Here is a 26,473-nt window from a genome sequence, read left to right on the forward strand (position 1 = left end):
CATATGTGTCCTCTCTTAAAAAAAAAAAAAGTACAAGAAATGGTTCAGGTTTGGCATTATTTACCTTCACTAATCCCTTCAATGAAGTTAATTAACACTTACTGGGTATGCACATGCCAGTGATTACTTGACATTTAGGAAATAGAGCATGACAAAGTGATAGTCTTTTCTCTGGCTCACAAACGGGGCAAGTAACAGGGCTGGGACCTGCCAAAAAGACACTCAGAATGGCTTAAACATACCTCATTACATCCTTTGAGTCCCACCAAAATTCAGCTGCCTCAACAGAACCTTATTGCATCTGATTTATTGCAAAGTTCCTTAGCCTTCCTTTTTCTCATTCCTTAAAATTAAAGAAATACGCTGTATTCACCATGTACAAGACTATACGTGTATACCATTCAGAAATATTATGCTATACTATTTTTTTAATTCAGTGAGGATAAAAACTCAGCAGTCGCTTGAGATTTGTTCTATATTTTCATTATTAAGATAAAAGTTTTAGCCAAAATTACACCAGGCTTATTTTGGCAGTTAGTATAAACACACCATTAGCAAGCCACATGCAAGATGTTCACTCTCAAGGCCTTGGAGAAAATGGGTTAATATGGGCCTACATCCAAACTAATGCTTCATCCTTCTTTCTGATCTTGATAGTTCACATCTCATTGGTTTTTCTTCTCACACTGTCATCTTGGATTATCCACCCGGAAGAACTTCTTTCAACATTGCTGATAAAGGTGCTTTCTGTAGGCTCATCTTCTGCTCTGCCTTATGAGGTTGGCCTGTAGCTGGCCTTTCATCACTTCTGTTTGTCCGCTCATCTCTGGTATGCCCGTTGGGATACCAAGGAGTTATTGAGCTAGTTTGATCTGGGCTAAACAGGCAGGGAAGAACAGGTCTGTTTTTCTACCCATTCTTTAATCAGTTGGTGAGCAATGGCTAACTTGGGAGGTACCCAGAATGGGAAAGTCCCATTCTCTTGCTGACTATAGGGGCCCTTTCTCCTCAGGGCAGTGGCCACCTCTTCACAACTGAACCAGGCAGCTGCCTCTAGTTCTCTCAAGTTTACATGGATCTGAAAGACATGAGGAAGAAAAGGATATACAGTGAGGAACTACAAAACTTAGAAAACTATGGCCTGCAGTAAGAAGGAGTTCCAAATTAAGCAATCTTAGATAATACCTGAGAGCTACAGGCTAGGTGAAAATCAGTTCTGGATATTGCCCAGAGGAAGAGGCATAAAGGGTCAGCTAGTGGCATGGCAGTTAAGGTGGCTAGATCCCATGTGGCTGGCTGTGCAGGTCAAGTCCCAGACTCAGTAACTTGAAAAACATGCTGGGCACATGTGCATGTGTGCCCAAAATGCTGAGGGGAGAATGGAGAATAGATTGTGTGTGGCCATCCCCGCTGGGAGTGCCTTCTCTCTTTTTTTTTTTTCTCCAGTGAGTGCATACACCCAGTAGCAATCTTGAAAAAAAAAAAAAGGAAAAAATAATTAAAATTAAAGGAGCTGGTAGCTGGAGTGGTGGTTAGGGCACTAGATTCCCATGTGCCCAAATGCAGTACAAGTCTCAGACCTGGAGGCTTGCTTTTTTTTTTTTTTTTTCTTTTGGAGAGGTTTTTGCGATAGGGCGCGTGCGCTCGCCAAAAAGACAGAGAAAGACAGAGAGATAGAAAGTGAGAAATCACCCCCCCACACAGGGGGGATGGCCACACCGCAATCCCTTCTCCTCCATTCTCCTCTCAGGATCTTTGGCATGCATGCACATGCGCCTGGCGTGAGTTTAAGCCACCGGGTCCAGGACTCGAACTGTGGTCGACTACATGGGAGTCCAGCAACATAGCCATTACGCTAACTGCTGGTCCTGAGGCTTGCTTTTTCACTTTCCCTCTCTCTCTGTGTCTGTGGTCAAATTTTAAAATAATAATAAGTATTTTAAAAGAAATACATTAATAAAAAGTAGTGTTTAATTTAAAAAAAAAAAAGTAAGATATATTTTTAAAATCCTAGAAGTAGCACCAGATGGTGGTGCAATGTTATAGGTGGACTTGCATGGGAAGGTCACCTGTTCATGTACCAGAGCCTTCCCATGTACACTGTGCATGCGCATACGTGCTTGGGATCTTGGCCGGCTGAGACTGGTGTTGGATCACAACATAAAGACCCTGTTGGGGGTTGCCTCTCCCACTCTCATGGAAGGAATTAATTATTTTTTTTAACCTTGGAAGTATATGTATTAACATGTTAAGAATGGTTAACACTGAGAAGTAAATTTAAGTGAATAACACTTAAATTTTGTTGTGTACACAAAGAGAACATACAAGTGTTACTCTTGTTTAAAGAGTAAAGTTAATGATAATCAGAAACTTAGTATCTTATTTAAGAAGCAAAGTAATGCAAAATTCACCCACAGGAATCTGAGATAGATTCAATATTCTATAAAATAATAAAGCACGCAATAGACAGACTTGTCAGGTAAGAACCATGTATCAGGGATACTACTAAAAAGCAAGATGAGGTTGGATAAGATGTCAAAGTCTATTTCAACCAAAAGTTGCTATATTAGTCCCTAGCATTCTGACCAACTTGAGCTATAAGGCCAATCTTGAAATCAGTCACTGAATTTGATATATTAATTATGCTGCTCTTTTATGTGTAAGATACCCTTAAATCCTGATAGATAAGTCTCAAAAAGGATGGGGAGTATTGGATATCCACATGCAAAAGAATGATATTGTACCCTTATTTCACATAACATATAAAACAAAAACAAAACACTTCAAAATGTAGTAAAGACTTAAATGTGAAACTTGAAACAGTAAAACTCTCAGGAGAAAAAATAAGGAATAAAATACTAGATATTGGGCTAGGCAATGATTTTTTATGATACCAAAAGAAGAGAATGAAAACAAAAATAGACAAGTAGGATTATGTCAAACTAAAAAGCTTCTGCACAGCCAAGGATTTACTCAAAAGAGTGAAGAGAAAACTTATGGAACAGGAGAAAATATTTAAAGACCATGTATCTAATAAGGGGTTAATATACAAAATATATAAGGAACTCAATAGCAAGAAAACAACCTGATTTAAAATGGATAGTGGTGCACTGAACCCTGCAGCCTATCAGTAAAGGGAGCCAGGTCCCACATGGCTGACTACAGTTCAAATTGCAGCCCTGGCAGCTTGAAAAACATGTCAGGCATGTGTGTGTGTGTGTGTGTGTGTGTGTGTGTGTGTGTGTGTGCCCCAAATCTAATAGGATAAAGAAATGGAAGAGAAGGGATTGTGGCCAGTGTATGTACCTTCTGGCAACTTAAAAAAAAAAAAAAGACAAAGATCCCAGCTGCAGTGGCATATGCTGCTAAGAGACTATGCTTTGCAAGTTGGAACCACATGGGAGGCCCACGTTTGATTCCTGGTACAACCAAAGGTCAGGTACAGTGGCATATACCTATGATCCCAAGGAACACAGGGAGGTTGAGGCAGGAGGATAGTGAGCTCAAGGGGCTCCTGGATAATAAAGTAAGACCCTGTTTTTGTTCGGTTGCTTGTTTTTTAAGAATTAGTTATTTGGGGACCAGCAGGTGGCATAGTGGTTAAGGTGCTAGACTCTTACATGCCAACCAAGGTTTGAATCCTGGACCCAGCAGCTTGAAATCAGACTGGGTGCATGTACATGTGCATGTGTGCCCAAAATCCCAAGAGGAGACAGGGCCAGCAGGTGGCATGGTGGTTAAGGGTGCTGGACTCCCACATGGCTGACCGAGGTTCAAGTCCTGGACCTGGCAGCTTGCTTTCTCACTTTTTCTTCCTCTTTCTCTCTCTCTCATTTACTCCCTCTCTGTCAAAATTTTAAAAGTAAATAATAAAATAATTCTAAGGAAAAATAAATCCCAATAGGAGAAGAGATCATAGCATGGTCTTACCTCTGGGGGAAAATTTCTTACTTTCTCTCCATCTCTGCCTGTCTCTATGACAAGCGTACATATCCTACAGCAAAACTCTCTTAAAAATGTAAAATAATTACTTATTTGGTTCTTTTTAAAAAGAATTATTTATTTAACTTTATGTATTTATTCACTTATTTTTAATTTGATCAAAGAGAGAGAAAGTGAGAAAGCAATCTACTAGGTCTGGGACTCATACCATGGTTGGCCCTGTGTTAGTGTCAAGTGCCTTAACTACCATGCCACCGGCTAATCCCCACATTATTATTATTATTATTATTGTTATTATTTAAAAAAATGTATAGGGCACATGAGCTCACCAGAGAGAGACACAGAGAGAGAAAGTGAGAAAGCAAGTACAGGACTCAAACCATAGTCGGCCATGGGGGAGTCTTGGGCCTTCACTGCCACACCATCTGCTGGCCCATTTGTCTTTAAAAGTCATGTTTAGTGGCATGCATCTTTAGATCTAGCTGAGAGGCTGAGGCAGGAAGACAGCAACATGGAGAGACACTGTCTTTAAAAAAAAAAGCAAAGGATGTAAATAGGGGTTTCTCAAAAGAAGACGTACGAATGGCCAACACGTATATGAAACAGTATTCAAATCATTAGGGAAATGCACATTGAAACTACAATACGATTACCGTATAGCTGCTAGGATGACTGTTACCAAAAAAGCAAAAGAGAACAAGTGTTTGCAAGACTGTGGGGAAAAGGGATCCCTTTTCTGATCCAAGGAAATGAGATCTGGATCTCAAAGAGATATCTGTGTTTCTATGTTCACTGGAGCATTATTTACAATAGCCAGGATATGGAATGTCCATCACTGCATCGAAGGATAAAGAAAATGTGTGTATATGTACAATAGAATATTATTCAACCTTAAAAACAAGAAGGAAATTCTGCATTTGCAACAAGATGGAAGGAGCTAGAGGACATGCTAAGTGAGATAAGCCAGACAAACAAATACTGTATGATCTCACTACACGTGGAAACTAAAACTTAGTAGAGAATACTCTGGTGCTTGCCAGAGGCTGTAGGGAGAGGGAAATTTATAGTATTGATAGTAGTGATGGTTTGATGGTTTTGTGGGTTTATATTTACCTCCCAATGCATTAAGTTCTATACATTAATTATCTATAGCTTTTTGTATATTAATCATACCTCAATAAAGTGGTTGAAAATAAAAGAATTGTCTCATGACTGAGATATAAGCAAAAGAGAATGTGTTTCCTTTATGGGTTTAAATTGTAATTTACATATCTCTGTATAATCTAGACAATGCTAGACTTAGATAGGTGCTTAGTAAATACTTGTTACCAGCAGATTGGATGCAGCAAAGGAAATATGAAATACAGACAAACATAAGGACTTACCTCTGTCTGCCCTGGTTTCACAGTTGCGTGACACCCAATCATGAGTGAGCTATTGGGAAAGGGCCAGTGCTGGGATGCCGAGTACTGCAGTTTGTCCACCTCCAATCCCACTTCTTCTGCAACTTCCCGCCGGACAGCCTCTTCCAGACTTTCACCTACAAGCACTCAGATTAATTCAGGACAGCCCTGTAGCAGGAAGGGTGATACAGATAGTCCATTTGTGAAAGGAGCGCAAAATTGGCTCCAGAGTTGCAAAGTAAGAGTGGTAGTTGGAGATGCTACTGCTGCCCTCAACTGGAATAAAATTCCAGGTTTCACTATTTGCAGATTTTACCCCAACAAACTGAAAAATCCAACCTGTGAATAAGTATTCAATTCTAGTTGACATGTTTACTATCTACTGTAAAAGATGGATAGATGGATTGATACATTAACAAATAATGTGCTAAAGTAATTAATTAAAAGGTATATGGGACCAGCAGATGGTGTAATGGTTACGTCACTGGACTCCCATGTAGTCAACCGTGTTTTGGTCCTGGACCTGGCAGCTTAAACTCACGCCAGGTGTGTGTGCGTGTGTGCCTAAGTTCCTGAGAGGAGAATGGAGGAGAAAGGATTGCAGTTGCTGAACTCTCACTTTCTGTCTCCGTCTCTGTATTTCCATCTAGTGCACACGCCCTATAGTAAAAACCTCTCAAAAAACTTCTTCTGCAACTTCCCGCCGGACAGCCTCTTCCAGACTTTCACCTACAAGCACTCAGATTAATTCAGGACAGCCCTGTAGCAGGAAGGGTGATACAGATAGTCCATTTGTGAAAGGAGCGCAAAATTGGCTCCAGAGTTGCAAAGTAAGAGTGGTAGTTGGAGATGCTACTGCTGCCCTCAACTGGAATAAAATTCCAGGTTTCACTATTTGCAGATTTTACCCCAACAAACTGAAAAATCCAACCTGTGAATAAGTATTCAATTCTAGTTGACATGTTTACTATCTACTGTAAAAGATGGATAGATGGATTGATACATTAACAAATAATGTGCTAAAGTAATTAATTAAAAGGTATATGGGACCAGCAGATGGTGTAATGGTTACGTCACTGGACTCCCATGTAGTCAACCGTGTTTTGGTCCTGGACCTGGCAGCTTAAACTCACGCCAGGTGTGTGTGCGTGTGTGCCTAAGTTCCTGAGAGGAGAATGGAGGAGAAAGGATTGCAGTTGCTGAACTCTCACTTTCTGTCTCCGTCTCTGTATTTCCATCTAGTGCACACGCCCTATAGTAAAAACCTCTCAAAAATAAAAAATAAAAAAAGAAAAAGAAAAATGTTATTGAATCTAAATAGTAGGTGTAGAGTGGTCACTATAATTCTTTCACCTATGCTGTATATTTGAAAATTTGCTGGTGGGGCCAGCATTTGCCATGTAGTTAAGACCCTGGACTCCCGCATGGCTGGCAGCGGTTTGAGTCCTAGACCTGGTGGCTTGCTTTCTCACTTTCCTTTTCTCTCTCTTTCTGGTCAAATTAAATAATAATAATCATAACAAATGGAATTAAATAAATAATTCTCAGTTTTAAAAATGAAAGTTTGCAGACCAGGAGTTGGCATAATGGCTATGTCACTGGATTCCCATGTAGTTGACCATGGTTCGAGTCCTAGACCTGGTGGCTTAAACTCACACCGGGCATGTGTGCATGCCTGTATGCCCAAGATACTGAGAGGAGAATGGAAGAAAAGGGATCATGGCATGACCATCTCCCTGGGGGGGTGATTTCTCGCTTTCTGTCTCTCTGACTCTCTCTGTCTTTCTGGCAAGCGCATGTGCCCTATAGCAAAAACCTCTCAAAAATTTTTTAAAAATTAATAAGAAAAAAAAGAAAATTTGCCTAATAAAAACACTGGAAAATTACAATGTCTTCTTTTAGTTTTCTTAACTGATAGGGAAGAATGGGCTTGAGATTCTAACCATTGTGCCAACAAGATGGAGAAATACCTATTAATAAGTTTTTATGTCCTCCAGTGTCACCTGTACATCGCCTGAACTCCTTACCTATATCACAAAAACCTGCCAAGGCAGAATACATTCCCCTGGGAAAGGAGCTCTGGCGGGCAAGCAGGCATCGCGTACCATCTGACACCAGAGTGATCACCACAGGCGCCATCTAGGAAAGGGGCCAGAGGAATGGGTAATTAAGCCTGATTGTTCAGGCTTCCTTCCCCAGGACAGAACAGTACAATGCCTCCTCTTCGGGTTGCCATCCTCTTAAAGCAATACTTACCTGAGGATAATAGATGATCTTACTGGAAGGGCACACACGCTTGCTGCCAGCCATGTTCTTCTTGGTGGGCTGCCCACTTCTGCTGCAGAACTGATGAGCATCATGCCAACGGAGAAGAGCCTGAGCCTAGGAATACAAAGATGGGTCTGGTTTTGTTTGAAGAGAATATGGGGCTTGATAATGTCATTTGACGTAGTGTCTAGAACAACTCACGGTGAGATGCCAATCCTTTTCCAAGCCACCTGCTTTATTTTATTTATTTCCTTATTTTTTAATTTTGCCAGAGGGTGCATGTGCTTGCCAGAGAAAGCCAATAGGACAGAGAGAAAGAGGAAAATGAGAAAGCACCTCCCATGGGGAATGGTCATGCCACAGTCCCTTTTCCATTTCTTCCTCCTTTCAGGATTTTGGGTACCCACACACATATACTTTTGTGCCTGGCATGTTTTTCCAGCACTGGATCCAGGACTTGAACTGCACAGCCAGCCACACGGGTGTCTTAACTACCATGCCAGAGGCTGGGCTAGCTCATCTACTTTTAAAGGTTGTAACTGTTTAAGGTAAGGAAATTATCTGGACATATTCCTCTAGCATCAGAAACCTAAATAAAAGAAAGTATATTTCTTAATGTATTATGAATTATTTAAAACAGAAAATATTTAAATATAATGAATACCCATGCTCACTACCCAGTTTAAAAATAAAACATTTCCAAAATAGTTGAACATTCTCCCCCATTGGAATTTTTTCTCTAAAAAATGTTTAGAGGTTTCTTTTTAAATTAAATGGATGATTGAAATTAGAAAGTAAAACTTAAAGCTGTGAGAACAAGTCACTAAAACAATGCAAAATGATTTCTCAGAGGGGGCTAACAGATGGTGAAGGCAGCTGGAACCCACATGATCAACTACATGATGTGAGTTCCAGTCCCAGCAGCTTGAAAAACATACTGGGTATATGTGCATGTGTGCCCCAAATCCTAAGAAGACATGGAGGAGAAGGGATTATGGAGTAGTCATTCCCTGTAGGGGGCATGATTTCTCACTTTCCTTCTGTCTGTATCTGGTGAGTGTACATGTCCTATAGCAAAAAAATTAAAATAATAATGAATTTCTTAGGAAAAATCAGATGTACAATGGGACTTCAAAAAGTCTGTGGAGGGACCAGCCGTTGGTGTAATAGCTATGTTGCTGGACTCCCATGTAGTCGACTGTAGTTCAAGTCCCAGACTTGGTAGCTTAAACTCAGACTGGGCTCATGTGCATGTGTGCCCAAGATCCTGAGAGGAGAATGGAGGAGAAGGGATTGCGGTGTGGCTATCCCCCCTGGGGGTGATTTCTGGCTTTCTGTTCTTCTGTCTTTCTCTTTCTGGTGAGTGCACGTGCCCTATAGCAAGAAAACCTCTCCAAAAAAAAAAAAGAAAAAGTCTATGGAAATGCTAGCCGTGTGTGTGTGCATGTGCAGAATCCCAACAGGATAGAAAAATGGAGAAAGGATTGTGGTGTAACCATGCTCCTTCGGGGGATGCTTTCGCCCTCTATTTCTCTCTCTCTTTCTCATTGATGAGCATATCAGCCCTCTGATAACTAAGAAAACATTTTTTTAAGTTTGTAGAAAAATGGAACTGAAATATGAGTTTATTTGGTGCATAGTTTTTTCATAATATGCATCATCCACAAACTTTTTGTATATGTCACACTGTAGGTCATTAAAAATGTTTATGAGACTGATAAATCCTGTTGGCATAAATCTCTATGTCCTTGGAAGAAAATGGTCTTGACAGGATTTCTGCTAAAAACAAGAGAAGGAAGAGAAAGCAATCTTTCTGTAGCACACTATCATTCTGCCAAGGTGTGTATGAAGAGACTGTAATCAGCAAAAGAAAAAAATCAAGTGTCACGCTAGCCTTGTATATATGTTACATGGATTTGCGTATGTGAAGGGGTCTTCAGAAAGTTCATAAAAAATGCCTATTATAGAAAAAAATTTGCATCAAACTCATAAATTCTGTTTTTCCACAGACTTTTTGAAGTCCTCCCATATACTGTTATTACATTTCCTATAGAATTGAGAAATCAGAATCTACCATGGATAACAAGGAGGCATCCTTTGCATTCAGCTGAAAAAGAGCCTTCCTCATCTCAATGAAAGATCCCTGGAGCTCTGTTTCCATTTCAAGTTTCTGTAAGGAGGCTAGAAAAGAGAAATTTTAAAACGTCAAACCCAGCCCCTCTGTAGTCTATCCTTTTACAACAGTGTTTCCCAAACTTGCCTAGTAAGATTCAACTGGAGAAAGTTGAGCCCCCTCCTGGAGATTCCAAAGCAACAGATGTGGAATAAGGGCCCAAAGTCTATTGTTTTAATAAGCACCAGGTGATTCTTAGATTCAGACCAGTTTGGGAAACACTAGAACACCGTATTTTTAAAAATCCTCTTCAGGGCAATAAGAACATTTGCATTAGCCAAACACTATCCCTAGATAAGAGATGAAATAGGACCTCTAAGTTCCTACCTGAATCCCATTCCAGCATCATTATATTTACACCTACACTCTTAAAGAGAGAATGGAAGCCTGATAAGAGCCATGAACCTGTAACACAGTGGTTTCCAAATGTTGGTCTAAGGACTCAGAATTACACCAAGTTTATTTTATTTATTTATTTATTTATTTTTTTGCTTTAGGGCACATTTTCTTGCCACGGAGTGACAGGGAGAACAGGGAAATCACCCCTCAGGAGGATGGCCATACCATAATCCCTTCTCTTCTCAGGATTTTGGGCACATACACACCGGGCATGATTTTCAAGCCTCAGGGTCCAGGACTTGAACCAACCAGATGACTGTGTGAGATCCAGTACCTTAACCTCCATGCCACCTGCTGTCCCACAAGGTAACATTTTAATTTGTTTGCATTGATAAGAGAAATAAGAATTATGTCATGAATTTTAAAACATTTCTTAAGAAATATTAAGACTGAAAAGTGTATGAAGCCACAGAGAATAATACAGAGGATAATATAATAAGCATGTGTGTATCCACAGATGTTTAGAACATTAAAATGTCCTTTCTTTTAAATGATAATGAGGGTATTTTTTAAGTTCTTACTTTAAAAACAGTTTGTATTGGGACCAATAGGTGGCGTGGTGGTTAAGATGCTGGACATGAACCACTGCAGTTTTGAGTCCTGAACCTGGTGGCTTGCTTTCTCACTTTCCCTCTCTCTCTTGTGACCACACATGCCCTATAGCAAAATTTTAAAATAATAATAATAAAAAGAGTTAAAAAAATGTATATTACCCAATTTCTCTTTGAAACTTTACTAGAATGTGAATTCCCAAAATCTGAGAACTACTGGGAAGTACCCATTAGAACATAACAATGTTGGGACCAGCAGTTGGCATAATGGCTATGTCGCTGGACTCCCATGTAGTAGACCACAGTTCGAGTCCCAGACCCAGTGGCTTAAACTCAATGCCGGGCACGTGTGCATGCATGCCCAAAATCCCAAGAGGAGAATGAAGAAGGGATTGTTGCATGGCCATTGCCCCTGGGGGGTGATTTCTCACTATCTCTCTGTCTCTCTCTGTCTTTCTGGCAAGCGCACGTGCCCTATAGCAAAAACCTCTCCAAAAAGAAAAAAAAAAAGAACATAACAGTGTTATGTACCACCAAAGGACGAGGAGCTATTCAGACCTAGATCCAGAGCAAACCATGCTTCATGTTGTTCAGAGCATCCAATCAGCACAGAATCTTCTAATCTTTGTGAGTCCTGTCCAAACTTACTCAGGAGTCTTTCCAGTTCTAAGAAACAGAATGGAGAAGGGAGGGGGGGAAAAGGTTTCAATTAAATCACTACAGCCATATTACATTTGTAGAAAAATCTTTTCCTTTAGCTTAAAGTAGGTATACTTGGCTACCAGTGGCTGCCCTGCAGTTACTTAGTTGTATAACCTTGGTCTAATCACTTAACCTTGTTAGGCCTCAGTTTTCTCTTCAGCAATCTGAGAGATTAGACCAAACAAGGAATTCTGTCTATGTATATTGTATTAGTCTGTGATTATATCATGAAGAGAACCTATCCTGTAGTTCATATGATGCATGATAGCTAACTTACTAAGGCACTGAAAAAAAAATAAGTATATCATTTAAAATGAAAGAAGTCGTCTAGTGCTAGATTGTAGCCAAAGTGGAATACTCATCTGAGATCTAGCCTGTAAAAGACGAGAACAGTGTGGGAAGAAAACCTGTCCCCCTGTGCATGAAAGACCCATATTTGTTCATAATACAACATAACATTGCTAAATCTCTAAATAATGTTTTGTACCTTCTGAAGAATTCTTGTTTTCTTTTGCACTACTGGAAACTACCTATCCAAGTACTCCAACATCTGACTCATGGAGGAAATCGACTGGCTATGTGTTTGGAAGTTAGTTAGCATATAGTGACATCATACAAAATTGAAAGTATTTAGAATGTCAAATCCCACTAACTTAGCTATCTTTAGTTACATTTGCTGAAAGCATTCTCAAAAATAATTTTAATTCACTTTTAATTTTGTTCCTTCTAGTAAAATGAAGTTAATGATGCAGTATCTTCAATAGTGTAACAGTGTGCAACTCCATGGAGACTGGAAATCACTAGTCTAATGCAGATGTTGCCAAATTTATTCCTTAAAGAAATACTAAAAATTTTAGGTTGTGGAAGCAGCTGATGGCATAATGGTTATGTCGCTGGCCTCCCACATAGTTGACTGTGGTCTGAGTCCTGGACCTGGCAGTTTAAACTCATGCTGGGCGCATGTGCGTGTGTGCCTAAAATCCCAAGAGGAGAATGGAAAAGAAGGGATTGTGGCATGGTCATACCACTTGGGGGATGATTTCTCACTTTCTGTCTCTCTGTCTCTGTCTCTCTCTCTCTCTCCTGCAAGCGCACACACCTTAAAATCTCTCTAAAAAGAAAAATTTCAGGCTATCCTGTCTCTGTTACAACTCAACTCTGCCACTGTAGTGCAAAAGCAGCCATAGACAATATGTAAACAAGCGAACATAGCTCCTGCTTCAATAACAGTCTATTTACAAAGCAGGTGGCACACCCATTTGGACAGCAGTTTTGCTGAGCTGTGGTTTAAGGCATCAGTGTGGTTCATCTCATCACCCAATAATATTTGACTGAACAGTTGGGGTTCATAACAATAAGTTATAATTGGCAAAAGTAGTTAGACAAGCTTGAGACTCAGAAGCTGTCTGAAAAATCTGAGCTCTAAAGTTCAAGGATCTTTCTCAGACAGTTAGCGTGGACTGAATTCTGTTTAGTGGCCACTGGCTGGTCCACTTTTGGCTTACCTGATAGGCTATGCCGCGGGGCCAGGTATTGATTTGTTGATGTCTGAAGCAAAGGAGCGAGACTATGAAAGAGGTAAAATGTGCCTGTCTGCTGGGCCTTTTTACAAGCATCATCATCTTCTTTCAGTTCAAATAAATACCTATAATTGGAAAATAATAAAAGTATTATGAAACCACACTTAGTTACTTGTGTAGCACTCATCTTTGAGAATTTTGTTCCTGTATCCCTCCTCCCATCATGGATATATTTCCCTTTATTATATCCTAATTAGCTCCAAAAAGGATTTGAGGTGGCTGTAGGCAACTATTTATTCCCTGCTTTGTCTTATTGCCTACCTTATCTATATTTCTGTGGATGAATTATAATAGTACATATTCATTTGTCTGTTTCCTCTGAAAGACTATGATCTTCTTCAGGGCAGGGTCTGCCTTACTCAGCTCCACATCTCAGTTGTAACATATTGAATGGCTCAATTCAATAAATATTTATTGAACTTCAAAGGTAAAAAATATTTACCGAATTGAACCTCAAGGTACTTTGCCAATATTACACTGTGAGGCAAGAATCTACATGCAGTGGAGTGAAAGGAAAACAAGTACAGTGATAAAATGTCAACCACAGAATACCTAGAGATAGAAGCAGACTTTATTACTCAAAGAGCAAACAGTGTACCTTCAGCAACTCTCGATCTAGGGAAGAGAAAGAACAAATTTTACCTTCAATGCACTCTTGTTTCAAATATCTAGACCAAACCAGGCATCATAAGTTCCTTATCTCTATTCAAGGGACTACTGATGAATCCTTTACTTGACCTATTTTATTAGGATAATATTTTCGGTAACAAAATAAAAATGTGAAAGAAGACCAACTGTGTGGCTCGAGTCCCAGACCCGGAAGCTTGGAAAACATGCTGGTGGATGAGCATGCATGCCCAAAATCCCTAAGGGAGAATGGAGGCAAAGGTGATTGCAATGTGACCATCTCCTGTTGAGGGGTGGGGGCGGGGGCTTTCTCATTTTTCTTATCTCGCTCTCACTCTGCCTCTCTCCAGTGAGCACACATACTCTATACAGAATTAAAAAAAAAAAGAAAAAAGCAATTTCAAGGCTTTTCCAGTACTTCATCAAGGATAATCTAAGTCTCTTCAAGAACCTTGGGAATCAAGTCAGGGTCCACTTTATTATGTGAGTATAGCCCTAGGACTCTCCTAGGGGCCTTAAAGGTACCATTTTACCTGTGAAAAATCCTTTAACTAGGTCTGTCCTGTGGCCTGGTGGTTAAGAGACTGGATCCTACATGGCCAACCACATAGTTCAAATCCTATTCCTGCTCGAAAAACATGTTGCATGTGTGTGCATAATGACCCCAAATCTCAACAGGATGGAGAAATGGAGAAGGAAGTGCAGCGTGGCCATGCCCCATTGTGGGGTGCTTGCTTTCTCTCCTACTCTCTCTGTCTCTGTGTCTCTCTCAGGGGAAAAAATTAATAAACCTAAAAGACCCTCAGGCATATGGCATATTTCATCACAGAAGTGGGAAAACTAGTTTATACACGTTTTCTGTAGGATCTGGGAACTTTTTCTTTTTTTTGGAGAGGTTTTTGCTACCGGGCATGTGTGCTCACCAGAAAGAGAAAGACAGAGAAAGACAGAGAGACAGAAGGCAAGAAATCACTCCCTACGGGGGATGGCCATGCTGCAATCCCCTCTCCTCCATTATCCCCTATACATCTTGGGCAGGCACACACAGGCGCCCAGCATGAGTTTAAGCCACCGGGTCCGAACTCGAACTGCAGTACACAGCCATTATGCCAATTGCTGGTCACAGAACTTTTGTAACACCAATAGCAGAGTTGGCTCAACATGAGCACACAAAGCAAAATAACAAATGCACAAAGTGGCTTCTTAAGGCTTCTGTTTTGACTGTGTGATAAAAGGGGTTACAATGAGTTTTTTATATAGCGAAGGCAAAAGGAACCTGATCTTTTAAGACTCAGGATATTTTAAAATGTATTGTGAGTGACTGCAGCCTCCTGAGGCAGGCTCAGTGTATGTCAGAGACATGTGCCACTCAGAAGTTACCAAATATAAACAATAGAACAAACACTGCTGCCTTCGTAAAAGAACAGTAAAAGTGATACAACCTGTGCTTTGCCCTAATGACCCTAAAAAACAAAACACCTACAAAAACAGGTTAAGGCCTTATACCCAGGGCCTCACTAGAACTAGAACAGAGATCCAAAACTTCCTTACATTCATCTTGAACAGGAACTTTATTTTTTTTTTTATTTATTTTTTCCCTTTAGTAATAATAGCATGGCCATTACTACGTTAAGGCTATCAAGGTTGAAAATATTTCAATTATGTTTTAAACTTCATCTGTTTTTTCTTTTTTAATAATTATTTATTTTGTTATTTATTTATTTATTCATTTATTTTTTTAATTTGACCAGAGAGAGAGGGTGAGAGTGAGAGAGAGAGGAAGTGAGAAAGCAAACCACCAGATTCAGGACTCAAACCCTGGTCAGCCATGTGGGAGTGTCCAGAGCCTTAACCACTATGCCACGTGCTGGTCCCCGTGTTTTCTTCTTTTTAAGAATTATTTATTTAATTCCACTTGTTATTATTTTTTAAAATTTGACCAGAGACAGAGAGAGAGAGAGAGAGAGAAAGGGAAAGTGATAAAGCAAGCTACCAGGTCCAGGGCTCAAACCACAGTTGGCCATGTGGGAATCCAGTGCGCCCAACCACCATGCCACCTGTTTGCCTATCCCTATCTGTTTTTTCTTACTATAACAGTAAAAATAGTCATTCTTTAAACATCAGAAAATACAATTACCCCTTTTCTTTTTGTTTTTAGAGAGATTTTTGTTATAGGGCATGTGCACTCACTGGACAGAGAGATAGAAAGCAAGAAATCACACCCCCCCCTCCAGGGGGATGGCCACGCTGTATTCCCTTCTCCTCCATTATCCTCTCAGGATCTTGGGCACACACACATACACACACACACATACACACCCAGCATGAGTTTTAAGTCACCTGGTCCAAGACTCAAACCTCAGTTGACTATGTGGGAGTCTGGTGACATAACCATTATGCCATTGGTTGGTCCCCAATTATCTATTTTTTTCAAGAATTGTTTTATTTTTAATCTTTATTATTTTTTATTTTATTTTAATTTGACCAGAGAGGAACAGAGAGAAAGAGAGAGAGAGAAAGCAAGCAAGCCACTAGGTCTGGGACTCGAACCATAGTCGGCCATGGGGGAGTCCAGTGCCTTTAACCACCATGCCACCTGCCGGCCCTGTCCCAATTATCTATTATTTTAAAAAGGGAAGTCATCAGCAATCCTACCACTCAGGTCACCATTCATACTTTGAATTCTCTAAACTATTAATGTTATGTATTAATACTTCTAGTACATATTGACTTCGAGTCAATCTACTAATTTTAGCCTTTTTTCTTAAATATATATAAATAGAAAATATTTAGACTTTATAATTTAATAGGCCAAAGATAGACTCATCAGAGCCCAGGTTGGTCAACACTCACCGTGTCTTAGTTACATAGGTTGACAGCAGCCTATAGCACCAAGAAGATTTTCTCCTGCATGCTATTCCACAATACAGGGACATTATTGATCCTGAGAGAAAAGAAGAACTTTTTTAAAAGTATGGTATGCAATTTAAAGTAATGAATCACCAATAGGGTTATATTTTAAGCCAAGATAGGTCACTTTGTAATATTAAGGAAAGATGAACTAACTAAAAATAATCTGGCAGTTAACTTGCATTCATTTCCACCACTAACTAGCTGTGAGATATCAATTTTTCAGTCTTCTTTGTTTATCTACAAAATTCAAACCTGTTCTGCCTACTTAATATGTGGTTGTAAAAATCAGCTAATTGGCCAACAACAACAACAAAAAAAGTGCTCTTATATATGGTGGAGTGTTGCTGGGAGGTGGCTGCCAAGTTCTGCATTTCTATCCTCCCTTCTATGTAGGTAGAGTCAAGACTGGGGCTTACAATGGAATGTTAGGGGATGCGATATGTATTTCTGCTAGGCCAAAACAGTTAAAAAGTGAGTTCTCCATTTCCTTTCTCCCTTGTGCTTGGAAAGATTCCAAAATGGAGAAGCCTGGATCCTTGAATCACTGCTTCTGTTGGCTTTCTTGATATCTACCTTAGTTTCTAAGCTTTCTGGTCATATCATCAGAAATTACATTCCAGTCAAAGCCCTGGCAATAACTAGCATTTCCAATTTCTGATGGAGAAAAGATACCTACCAACCAAGGACCACTACATGAGACTATAAGTGAGAAATAAATTTGTACCCTATTTAGCTACTGAAAATTTGAAGTTTGCAATGGCAGCTCGTGTTACTCTAATACACTGCGTAATAAGCCTAGGAGTAAGGGAGTCAAGTTTCTTAGCAAACATTAAAAACTAATATTCTGGGACCATCAGATGGTATAATGGTTATGTCATTGGACTCCTACACAGTGAACCATGGTTTGAGTACCAAACCCAGAGGCTTAAAACTCATACTGGGCGCATGTGCGTGCATACCCAAAATTCTGAGAGGAGAATGGAAGAAAAGGGATTACAGTGTGGTCATCCCCTTTGGGGGATGATTTCTTGTTTTTTGTCTCTCTGTCTCTCCAGTGAGCACATGCACCCTATAGTAAAAATCTCTCTTAAAAAAATAACAAAAACTAATGTTCCCTTGAGAATAAATAGCAGGAATCCTGTAGATAAGAAAAATATAAAATCATGGACACTATGAAAATAAATTAAAAGGCAGCTATGCGAGACAGCAGATGGCCTGGAGGTTAAGGCAGCTAGATCCTACACTGCCAGCAGTGTGCTTTGAGTCCTGGATCCAGTGGCTTGAAAACCACGCCAGGCGCATTTGCAACCCCCAAATCCCAAGAGAATAGAAGAGAAGGAATTGCAGTGTAGCCACCCCCCTTTCTCACTTTCCCTCTCTGTCTGTCTGTCTCTCAGTCTCTCTCTGGCAAGCACACAGGCACATGCCCTATAGCAAACTACTAAAAAATAAAAAATAAATAAAAAATAAAGCAACTTTGCAAACTCACATGGACCCAAGATATTTTCTGTTTCTATTTTTTGTTGCTTATTGGTAGAGGAAAAAATTGCTGTAGCTGAAGAATCCACCCTGAGAATAGTTCCTTTTAAATTGTACACAGTAAGTATATTCTTATCCATAAAAAGTACCTTTCACATTAACAGTAAAAAGTAAAGAAATTCCACAGAGAAAATCAGTAAAGTTAAATAACCAACCAACCACTCTTTCAAGCGTGCCCAAGGGAAGCAAACTTTGACACTAAACTACCAAGAAACAACTAAAGTTTAGGACTACTTCTTGGTTGCATAATTGTGAATCACTGATGACTAATCCTTGGACAGTTTTGGCTACAATCTATGTTTTATCCAAGGGTAAAATATATTTAGAAAATGACGTTCAACAAAGTGCTTATTGAGTACTGACTTTATGCAAGGTTCTTTCAGGAACATAAAAATGCACATAATGAAAATCTCTGTCTCAAAGAACTCTAGGAGGAGAGAGAAAACGAGTGTGTATTTAACTTTCACAGAAGGGAATACGTGATATGTGAGGTACAAAGCACACTAGGAAAGTATTAAAGGTATATTTTCTATTTTAATAACCCAAGGACTGTGTGATATGCTTGGGGAAATATATTTAAAGTCAGTATTTCTGGCTCATATATAACTCTGAAAATATAAATTAGTACAGTATTTTTGTAGGTTAAATTGGGACTATCTGTTAAAACATTAGAGGCTGACAGCACAGTGGTAAAACATGATGCTCTGAAACAGATGCATAAGGAAAGGCTACTGATCACACCAACAGACCTCCCTGAGTACACCGGTACATGTATGTCTATAATCTGGGGCAGGCTGGAGCTGTAAGTGGATTGTGGCATTGAGATCTTGTCAAGAGTGCTGTATCTTTGTCTCTCTCTCTCTGTCTGTCTCTCTCATTCATAGAATAAATAAAACTAAAAACTTTTTAAAAAGAATTCTTTGTAATATCGTGCCTCTCATTAGAAATAATGCAAGCAAGGGAAGAATGGGAAAATATATTCAAAGTGTTAAGTGAAAAACAATTTCAACCAAGAATACTATACCCAGCAAGATTATCCTGTATATGGGAAGAAAACACTCTCAGATAAACAAAACCTGAAAGATTTTATCAACATCAGTCCAGCTCTCCAAGAAGTTCTGAAGGGAGTGCTATATCAGGAAAACTAAAGGCAGACACACAGAAATAAAAGTACAAAAAACAACCAAGAAAATGGCCAATTTAATGGTAGAGGCAAGTCTTCAAAAAGATTAATAATAACATTGAATGTTAACTTCCAGAATTTAAATGGAAAGACTGGACCATAGTAACACTGCAAATTCAACAGAAGAGAGATTAATTACATAAGACTGAACTGGTGAAACAGAATTTTATGACTTTTGACTAAAACATTACTGATTTTCTTCTATGCTTTGTTTTCTGGATTTAAGGATTTTTGTCTTCTTTTGAGCTCTTGATAGGTTCAGCAATTTGTTAAATTGTTTTTGGAACATAAAATTTTCTCTCTTCCTGACCCCTCTTGTATTAGAAAATATTTGACAGTATTCTTATTTTATGGAAGAATGGTTATTTGCATAAGTTCAATAATGTCTGTTGCCTTACATCAGAAATTGGAAATGCTAGTTATTGCCAGGTCTTTGACTAGAATGTAATTTCTGATGATATGTCCAGAAAGCTTAAAAACTAAGGTAGAAATCAAGAAAGCCAACAGAAGCACTTAGAAAGATTGCCTGGTACCATAAACAGTTGCGCCAGGCATGAGTTTAAGCCACCAGGCCTGGGACTTAACCCGCGGTTGACTACACGGGAGTCCAGCGACATAGCCATTACAGCAACTGCTGGTCAGGGGGTGATTTCTCCCTTCCTGTTACTCTGTACTCTGTCTCTCTCTGTCTCTCTGACGAGCACAGCCACCCTATAGTAAAAAAAAAAAAAAAAACTCTCTAAGAAAAAAGATCCTTGTGAATCAATAAAATGTGAAAAAACTTTTATTAGAATTATTTTATTTAACTTTATTCATTTATTCATTTAATTTTTTGACCAGAGATGGACAGAGTGAGTGAGTGAGAAAGAGAGAAAAAGTGAGAAAGCAAGCTGCCAGGTCCAGGACTTAAACCACAGTCGGTCATGTGGGAGTCCAGCAACCTTAACCACCTTGCCACCTGCTGTGAAAAACCATTTTAAAAAAGAATTATTCGTGGGACCAGCAGTTAGCATAATGGCTATGTTGCTGGACTCCCATGTAGTCAAACGCACCGCAGTTCAAGTCCCAGACCTGGTGGCTTAAACTCACACCAGGCGCATGTGTGTGCGTGCCCAAGATCCCGAGAGAATGGAGGAGAAGGGTTGTGGCGTTGCCATCCCCCCTGGGGGGTGATTTCTTGCTTTCTGTCTTTCTGTCTCTCTCTGTCTGGCGAGCGCACACACCCTATAGCAAAATCCTCTCAAAAAAAAAAAAAAGAATTATTTGTTTAATTGTATTTATTATTATTGTTTCTTAATTTAACCAGAGAGAGAGGGAAAGTGAGAAAGCAAGCTACCAGGTCCAGGACTTGAACCACAGTCAGCCATGTGGAAGCCCAGCACCTTAACCACTGTGCCACCTGCTGGCCCTAAATGTGCACATTGAGAGAGACACACAGAGAGAGATAGACTCAATGCCACAATCCTCCAGCCTCCAGTAGTTTTTGCCATAGAGCAGGTGTCACCACACCTGGATAAAACTTTTTAAAATATTAAATAAGTTCCTCTTTTACCTAACAATTTTACATCTATAAATTTATCCTAGGAAAGAAAGGATATGATCAAGAATGTTAACTGCAAATTATGACAAAATGGAATAATTACACAGCTGTTAAAAATAAATAGAAAATAAGAGTGAAAAGATACGTATGTAGTGACAGGGAAATACATTTAGAATACATTACTAAATAAAAAGAGAAAGGGAGGAATGAGGAAATATTTGTCCAAGAGTACAAAGTTTCAGTTAGGAAGACTAGGCTCTAGAGAACTTACCACTATAGTTAGTAATAATCTATATGTGAAAAATCACTAAGAGAATAGATTTGAAATGTTTTACCCCCAAAAAAGTGATATGTGAAGTGAGGAGTGTTCATTGGCTTGATTTAATAATTTCACAACATATACATATATCAAAACATCACATTATACACTATCAATATATACAATTTCTCTTTGTTAATTATACCTTAACAAAGCTAAAGACAAAAGAAAAAGGTCAAGTAGGTAATATTTGGTTGGTTAGCATGACCTAATTAATTTTTTAAGAAAAGGACATGTAGATCTATATCAGTATAAATAAATTAGATATGTACTTATTTATATTTTTCAAGTGACTAGTACATACACCAAACTTAACAGTTACTAATTTGGGAGAATTTTTTTTTTTTTCTGTATCTAATCCAACACAGTTCTTTCACTGTTCACAAGGTACAAAACCAACTTACCTAAAATGCTACAAAGTTACAAAACTCAAAACAAATGTCATAGTACTGACTGTATAATAGCCAAAAAAAAGAGCAATGTGCACGTTGCTAAGGTAACCTGCAAGAGATAGAGATCAGGACTGAAAAGGGTACTTGTAGGGCCAGCAGATGGCATGGTGGTTAAGGTGTTGGAATTCCCACATGGCCGGCCATGGTTTGAGTCCTGGACCTGGTGGCTTGCTTTCTCATTCTCCCTCCCTCTCTCTCTCTGCCTTTCTCTGGCAAAACTCATGTGAAAAATAATATTAACAATAATAATAATAAATAAATAACTCCTTAAAAAATAAAGAAGAACAAGAAAAGGGTACTTGTAGATTATTCATCAGCAAGTCTTGAAGATGCTGCCCAGAGGAAAAAGAGGTTCTGGAAAAGGGGGTAAAGAGGGAGCAGTGTCTGGGAGTGATAGTGCTGACAATTAGGTTCAGAGTCCCAAAGGTGGTGGCAATGCAATAAAGGTCAGACACATTCTATGTGAAAAACACAGCAAAATTATGGAAGCCATGGAAAAGTTAAAGTCTGGAATGAGATTCAGTGAAATGGCCATGCAATATAGTGAAGATAAAGCCAGGCAAGGGGACAACTTGGGTTGGATGACCAGAAGAAGCAGCATTTGCCTTGCTGGTCAGTGGGATGGATAAGCCTGTGTTTACAGACCCACCAGTTAAAGACAAAATTTGGATATTATCATGGTTGAAGGGTAAAAATAAAATTAGACAAGAGACTGAAAAAAGAAAAGAAAAGAAAAGGATACTTGTGAGATCACCAGATGGCATAGTGGTTATGCTGCTGGACTCCCACATAGTCGACTGCAGCTCAAGAGCCAGACCTGGTGGCTTCACGCTAAGCATGTGTGCACACGTGCTCAAAATCCTGAGAGGAGAATGGAGGAGAAGGATTTCAGTGTAGCCATTCCCACTAGGAGGTGATTTCTTAATTTCTTAGTTTCTGTCTATCTCTCTGGCAAGCACATGTGCCCTATAGAAAAAAACAAACAAACTCTCTCTAAAAAAAAAAAGAAAGAAAGAAAAGGGTACGTGTAATTCTTACTTTATTCATTTCTTAACTTAAAATGTTTTAAAATTAATTTATTATTATTTTTAAGTTTGCTATAGGGCACATGTGCTAACCACAGAGAGACAGAGACAGAGAGGGATTGAGAAAATGAGAAAGCAAGCCATCAGTTCCGGGACTCAAACTATGGTCAGCCATTTGGGAGCCTAGAGCCTTCACTATTCCCACCTGCTAGCCTCTAAAAAAAATTGTAACCATGCATATAGATTTCTCTTTTCTATGTGTGTGTACTAGAGAGCATATGAGCTCACTAGAGAGACACAGAGAGAGGGAGAGGAGAAAGCATTCCCCACGGAGCATGGTCATGATGCAAGTCCTTCTCTATCTCTTCTTCCTTTTGGGATTTTGGGCACACATATGCATGTGCCCAGCACGTTTCTCAAGCCACTGGGTCCAGGACTAAAACAGCACAACTGGCCATGTGAGATCCAGCTGCCTTAACCACCAGGCCATAGAGCCAACCCCAGATTTTTTTAAAGATAAAGCATAATAAATTAACATTGATTCCTGGGACTAACAGCTCAGTGAGGCTATTTCCAGGTCATTGTGCCCACTATATTACCTATGAGTCAGAAAGAATTTCTTCAGTGAGTTTCTTGGGTCCTGGAAACTGCAAGAGCTGTTTGGTTGTATTTTGACCACTGACTAGGTGTGGCCCACTGTACTTGGAGCCCTGATGGTTTGTTTTTTTTCTGCTACTACATTAACATTAGCCAACTACAGATTATTATGGTCTGCTGATTCAGGGGTTTGTAGTCACAGAACAATTTGTTTTTAAAAATACAAAGCTTGGGGACCAGCAGGTAGCATGGTGGTTAAGGTGTTGGACTCCCACATAGCTGACCATGATTCCAGTCCCGGACCTGGTGGCTTGAAACTCACACTGGGCACGTGCACATGCCCCAAAGCCCAGGAGAATGAAGGAGGAGGGATTGCAGCGTGGTCATCCCCCCTTGGGGGTGATTTCTCACTTTCCCTCTCACTGTCTCTCTCCTCTTCAGTGAGTGCATGGGCCCTATGGCAAAAATCTCAAAATAAATAAATACATAAATAAATAAATAAAATATACACAGCTTGGTAGAGAAAAAAGGTAATTATTTCTTAAATAATTATTTTATTTAACTTTATGTATTTATTTATTTTAATTTGAGCAGAGAAAGTCAGAGTGAGAGAGAGAGGGGGAAAGTGAAGAAGCAAGCTTCCAGGTCTGGGACTTGAACCACAGTCAGCCATGTGGGAGTCCAGAGCCCTTAACCATCACACCACCTGCCAGTTCTGAAAGGTAATAATATTATTATTATCTTTTTATTTTAGAGAGATTTTTTGCTATCAGGTGCATGTACTTGCCAGCCAGACAGAAAGCTAATCCTTCTCCTCCATTCTCCTCTCAGGGCTTTGGGCACGCATGCACAAGTGCCTGGAGTGTTTTAAGCCACTGGGTCCAGGACTTGAACCACGGTTGACTACGTAAAAGTCCAGCAATGTAACTATTACATCATCTGCTAGTCCAAGTAATATTATTTTTACTGATACTTGTAAGTGATGAGGCAAAGTTGTTAAGGCTAACCATTTCTCTGAACCCCCGGTGATAAATAAATGATTCATACATATTTCCCATCTGCTCATCTGTCAAGGAGATAATTAATTTATAAAGCACAATAACATGACAAAAAAGCTCATCTCAAATTTCTATGGTTACTTCCAGTAAGAGGCCAAATTCAGTAGTGTTTGAGAGAGCCCTTCTGAGAGAGTCCATCTTTCCATGACTGTGGACATCAGTGGGAGGAAGAGTATGCAAAACTGAGTATTTCAAAGTCTCACTGACCAATTTTTGTTTGTTTGTTTGTTTTGTTTTATTTTGCTATAGAGCATGTGCACTCACTGGAGAGAGAGAGACAGAGAAACTGGAAGCGAGAAATCATCCCTTTGGGGGATGGCCATGCCGCAATCCCTCCTCCTCCATTCTCCTCTCAGGATCTCAGGCACACGCACACACATCCAACACGAGTTTTAAGATGCCGTATCCGGGACTTGAACTGTGGCTGACTACATGGGAATCTGGTGACATAATCATTATGCCATCTGCTGGTCCCCACACTGACCAACTCTGATTTGCCTTCTACAAAATCATTTTTCCTCCCTTAATTAAAAAAATAAGGCACAATGCAAGAAGTTACCAAATTTAGTTTTTAAACAACTCCAAAAAAAAAGATTACTATAGTTAATGGGTAGCTCCACAAGGTATACAAAAATGTGGTCATTCCCATGGTTTCTGTGAAGAAAAAGCAACTATGATAAAATTATAAAATGCTGTAACCAACAGCTTTTTTCAAGTTCTGATTATGTCTCCCCATAAAATATTTCCTGCAGTAAGAACCTGAGCTGTTTTTGCTATACTCACTCTGAATTCTGCTAGAGGTGCCCTCCTAGGCCTCAAGAATCAGCAGAAGAAGGAAACTCCAAGTTCAAGTTCGAATGGCTTCCTTTCCCAGGAGGGACCATTGCTGCTCCTGCCACACTTCCCAGAATCCTACTAACAGATGCACTCTGGGAAATGTAGTTTAATTTACAGGCCTGCTGCTGTGCCTTCCCACTGCAAGATTAACTGCATATAAAAAGCATACTTCTGCCACTCTTCCCAGAACCCTCCTAGAGATTCAGATACACTCTGGGAATTGTAGTTCAATTCTTAGGCAAGTTGCTTAGTACTCCAACTGCAAATTTGGCCATGGTAATTGGAAGCACTCAGTAGGTCTTTCAAATCCATTACCAAGAGAAATACTGTTTTTGGAGAAAATAGCATTAGAGCTACTTTCTTTTCTTTTATAATTATTTAATTATATTTATTATTATTTATTTTTAAAATTTGACCAGGGAGATACGGGAGTGGGTGAGAGAGTGAAAAGGCCATCAGATCCAGTACCCAAACCACAGTCGACCAAGTGGGATTCTAGCACCCCAACCACAATGCCACCTGCTCCTCCCAGATCCATCTTTTCATAATGAAAAAATGAAGCATTTATATCTACCCTCATATACAGAAAGCTTATACAAGGGGGCTTCAAAAAGTTTATGAAAGTGGCGGCCGGTGGCATGGTGGTTAAGGGCACTGGACTCCCACACGGCCCACTGCGGTTGGAGTCCAGGGCCTGGCGGCCTGCATTCTCACTTTTCGTCTCTCTCTCTCACTCCCTCTCTGGTCAAAATAAAAAATAAAATAAAATAAATAAAATATTTTTTTAAAAGTTCATGAAAAATGAAATTAAGCTACAAGTTTATTCTGGTGCAAAAATTTTTGAAATCCATGCATAGTTTCCTTTTTTGTTTTGTTTGGATTTTTGTTTTATTTTTGTCAGAGGGTATGTGCTTGCCTGAGAGAGACAGAAAGATGGAGAGGGAGGAATTACCTCAATGGGACATGATTATATTACAATCCCTTCTCCATTTCTCCATCCTGCTGAGATTTGGGGCAGGCATGCACAAGCACCTGGCATGTTTTTCAGGCCACCATAGCTGAAACATGAAGTACGTGGTTAGCCATGTGGGATCCTGCTACCTTAACCACTAGGCCACAGGGCCAGCCCCATATTCTTTCAATGATGTGCATTTTTCGTTAACTGCCTTTTTCCCTTTTTTGCCATAAAGCATGTGCACTTTCTAGAGAGAGATAGAGAGAAAAAAATGAGAAAGCACGCCCCAGTGGGGATGGTCACACCACACCCCTTCCCCTCCATTCTCCTCTCGGGATTTTGAGCATGCACACATGTGCACCTGGTGTGATTTTCAAGTCACCAGTTCTAGGACTTGCACCACGTCAGCC

The 26,473-nt window shown here is 39.6% G+C and overlaps 1 protein-coding gene across 3 annotated transcripts; it reads right to left on the minus strand.

Annotated features, from left to right (window-relative positions):
* NUDT13 (nudix hydrolase 13) lies at positions 1-25,171 on the minus strand. Of its 3 annotated transcripts, none has more exons than XM_027768912.1 (9): positions 25,055-25,171; positions 16,499-16,589; positions 12,944-13,083; positions 11,295-11,402; positions 9,688-9,794; positions 7,602-7,727; positions 7,373-7,484; positions 5,328-5,482; positions 2-1,078 (listed from the first exon to the last, which is right to left on the minus strand). In XM_027768912.1, the coding sequence occupies exons 2-9, from the start codon at positions 16,579-16,581 to the stop codon at positions 878-880; spliced, it is 1,032 nt and encodes a 343-aa protein (XP_027624713.1). In that variant the 5' UTR covers positions 16,582-16,589; positions 25,055-25,171; the 3' UTR covers positions 2-877. The 3 variants fall into 3 exon arrangements, with proteins under 3 accessions (XP_006170135.1, XP_027624713.1, XP_006170131.1); XM_006170069.3 differs by having other exon boundaries at positions 11,268-11,402; XM_006170073.3 differs by lacking the exons at positions 9,688-9,794; positions 12,944-13,083; positions 16,499-16,589; positions 25,055-25,171 and having other exon boundaries at positions 1-1,078; positions 11,268-11,352.
* Between the last annotated feature and the right edge of the window lie 1,302 nt (positions 25,172-26,473).

This window comes from Tupaia chinensis, unplaced genomic scaffold (genome assembly GCF_000334495.1).
Source record: "Tupaia chinensis unplaced genomic scaffold, TupChi_1.0 Scaffold148012_1, whole genome shotgun sequence".
NCBI lineage: Eukaryota > Metazoa > Chordata > Mammalia > Scandentia > Tupaiidae > Tupaia > Tupaia belangeri.

Coding starts and splice junctions, on each gene's coding strand:
- NUDT13 (XM_006170069.3), bottom strand. CDS start 16,581: ATGTCCCTGTATTGTGGAATAGCATGCAGGAGAAAATCTTCTTGGTGC. Junction 11,403..12,943: donor CCCGCGGCATAGCCTATCAG/GTAAGCCAAAAG, acceptor TCTGTTTCTTAG/AACTGGAAAGACTCCTGAGT. Junction 5,483..7,372: donor GGCAGGTTTTTGTGATATAG/GTAAGGAGTTCA, acceptor GAGTGCTTGTAG/GTGAAAGTCTGGAAGAGGCT.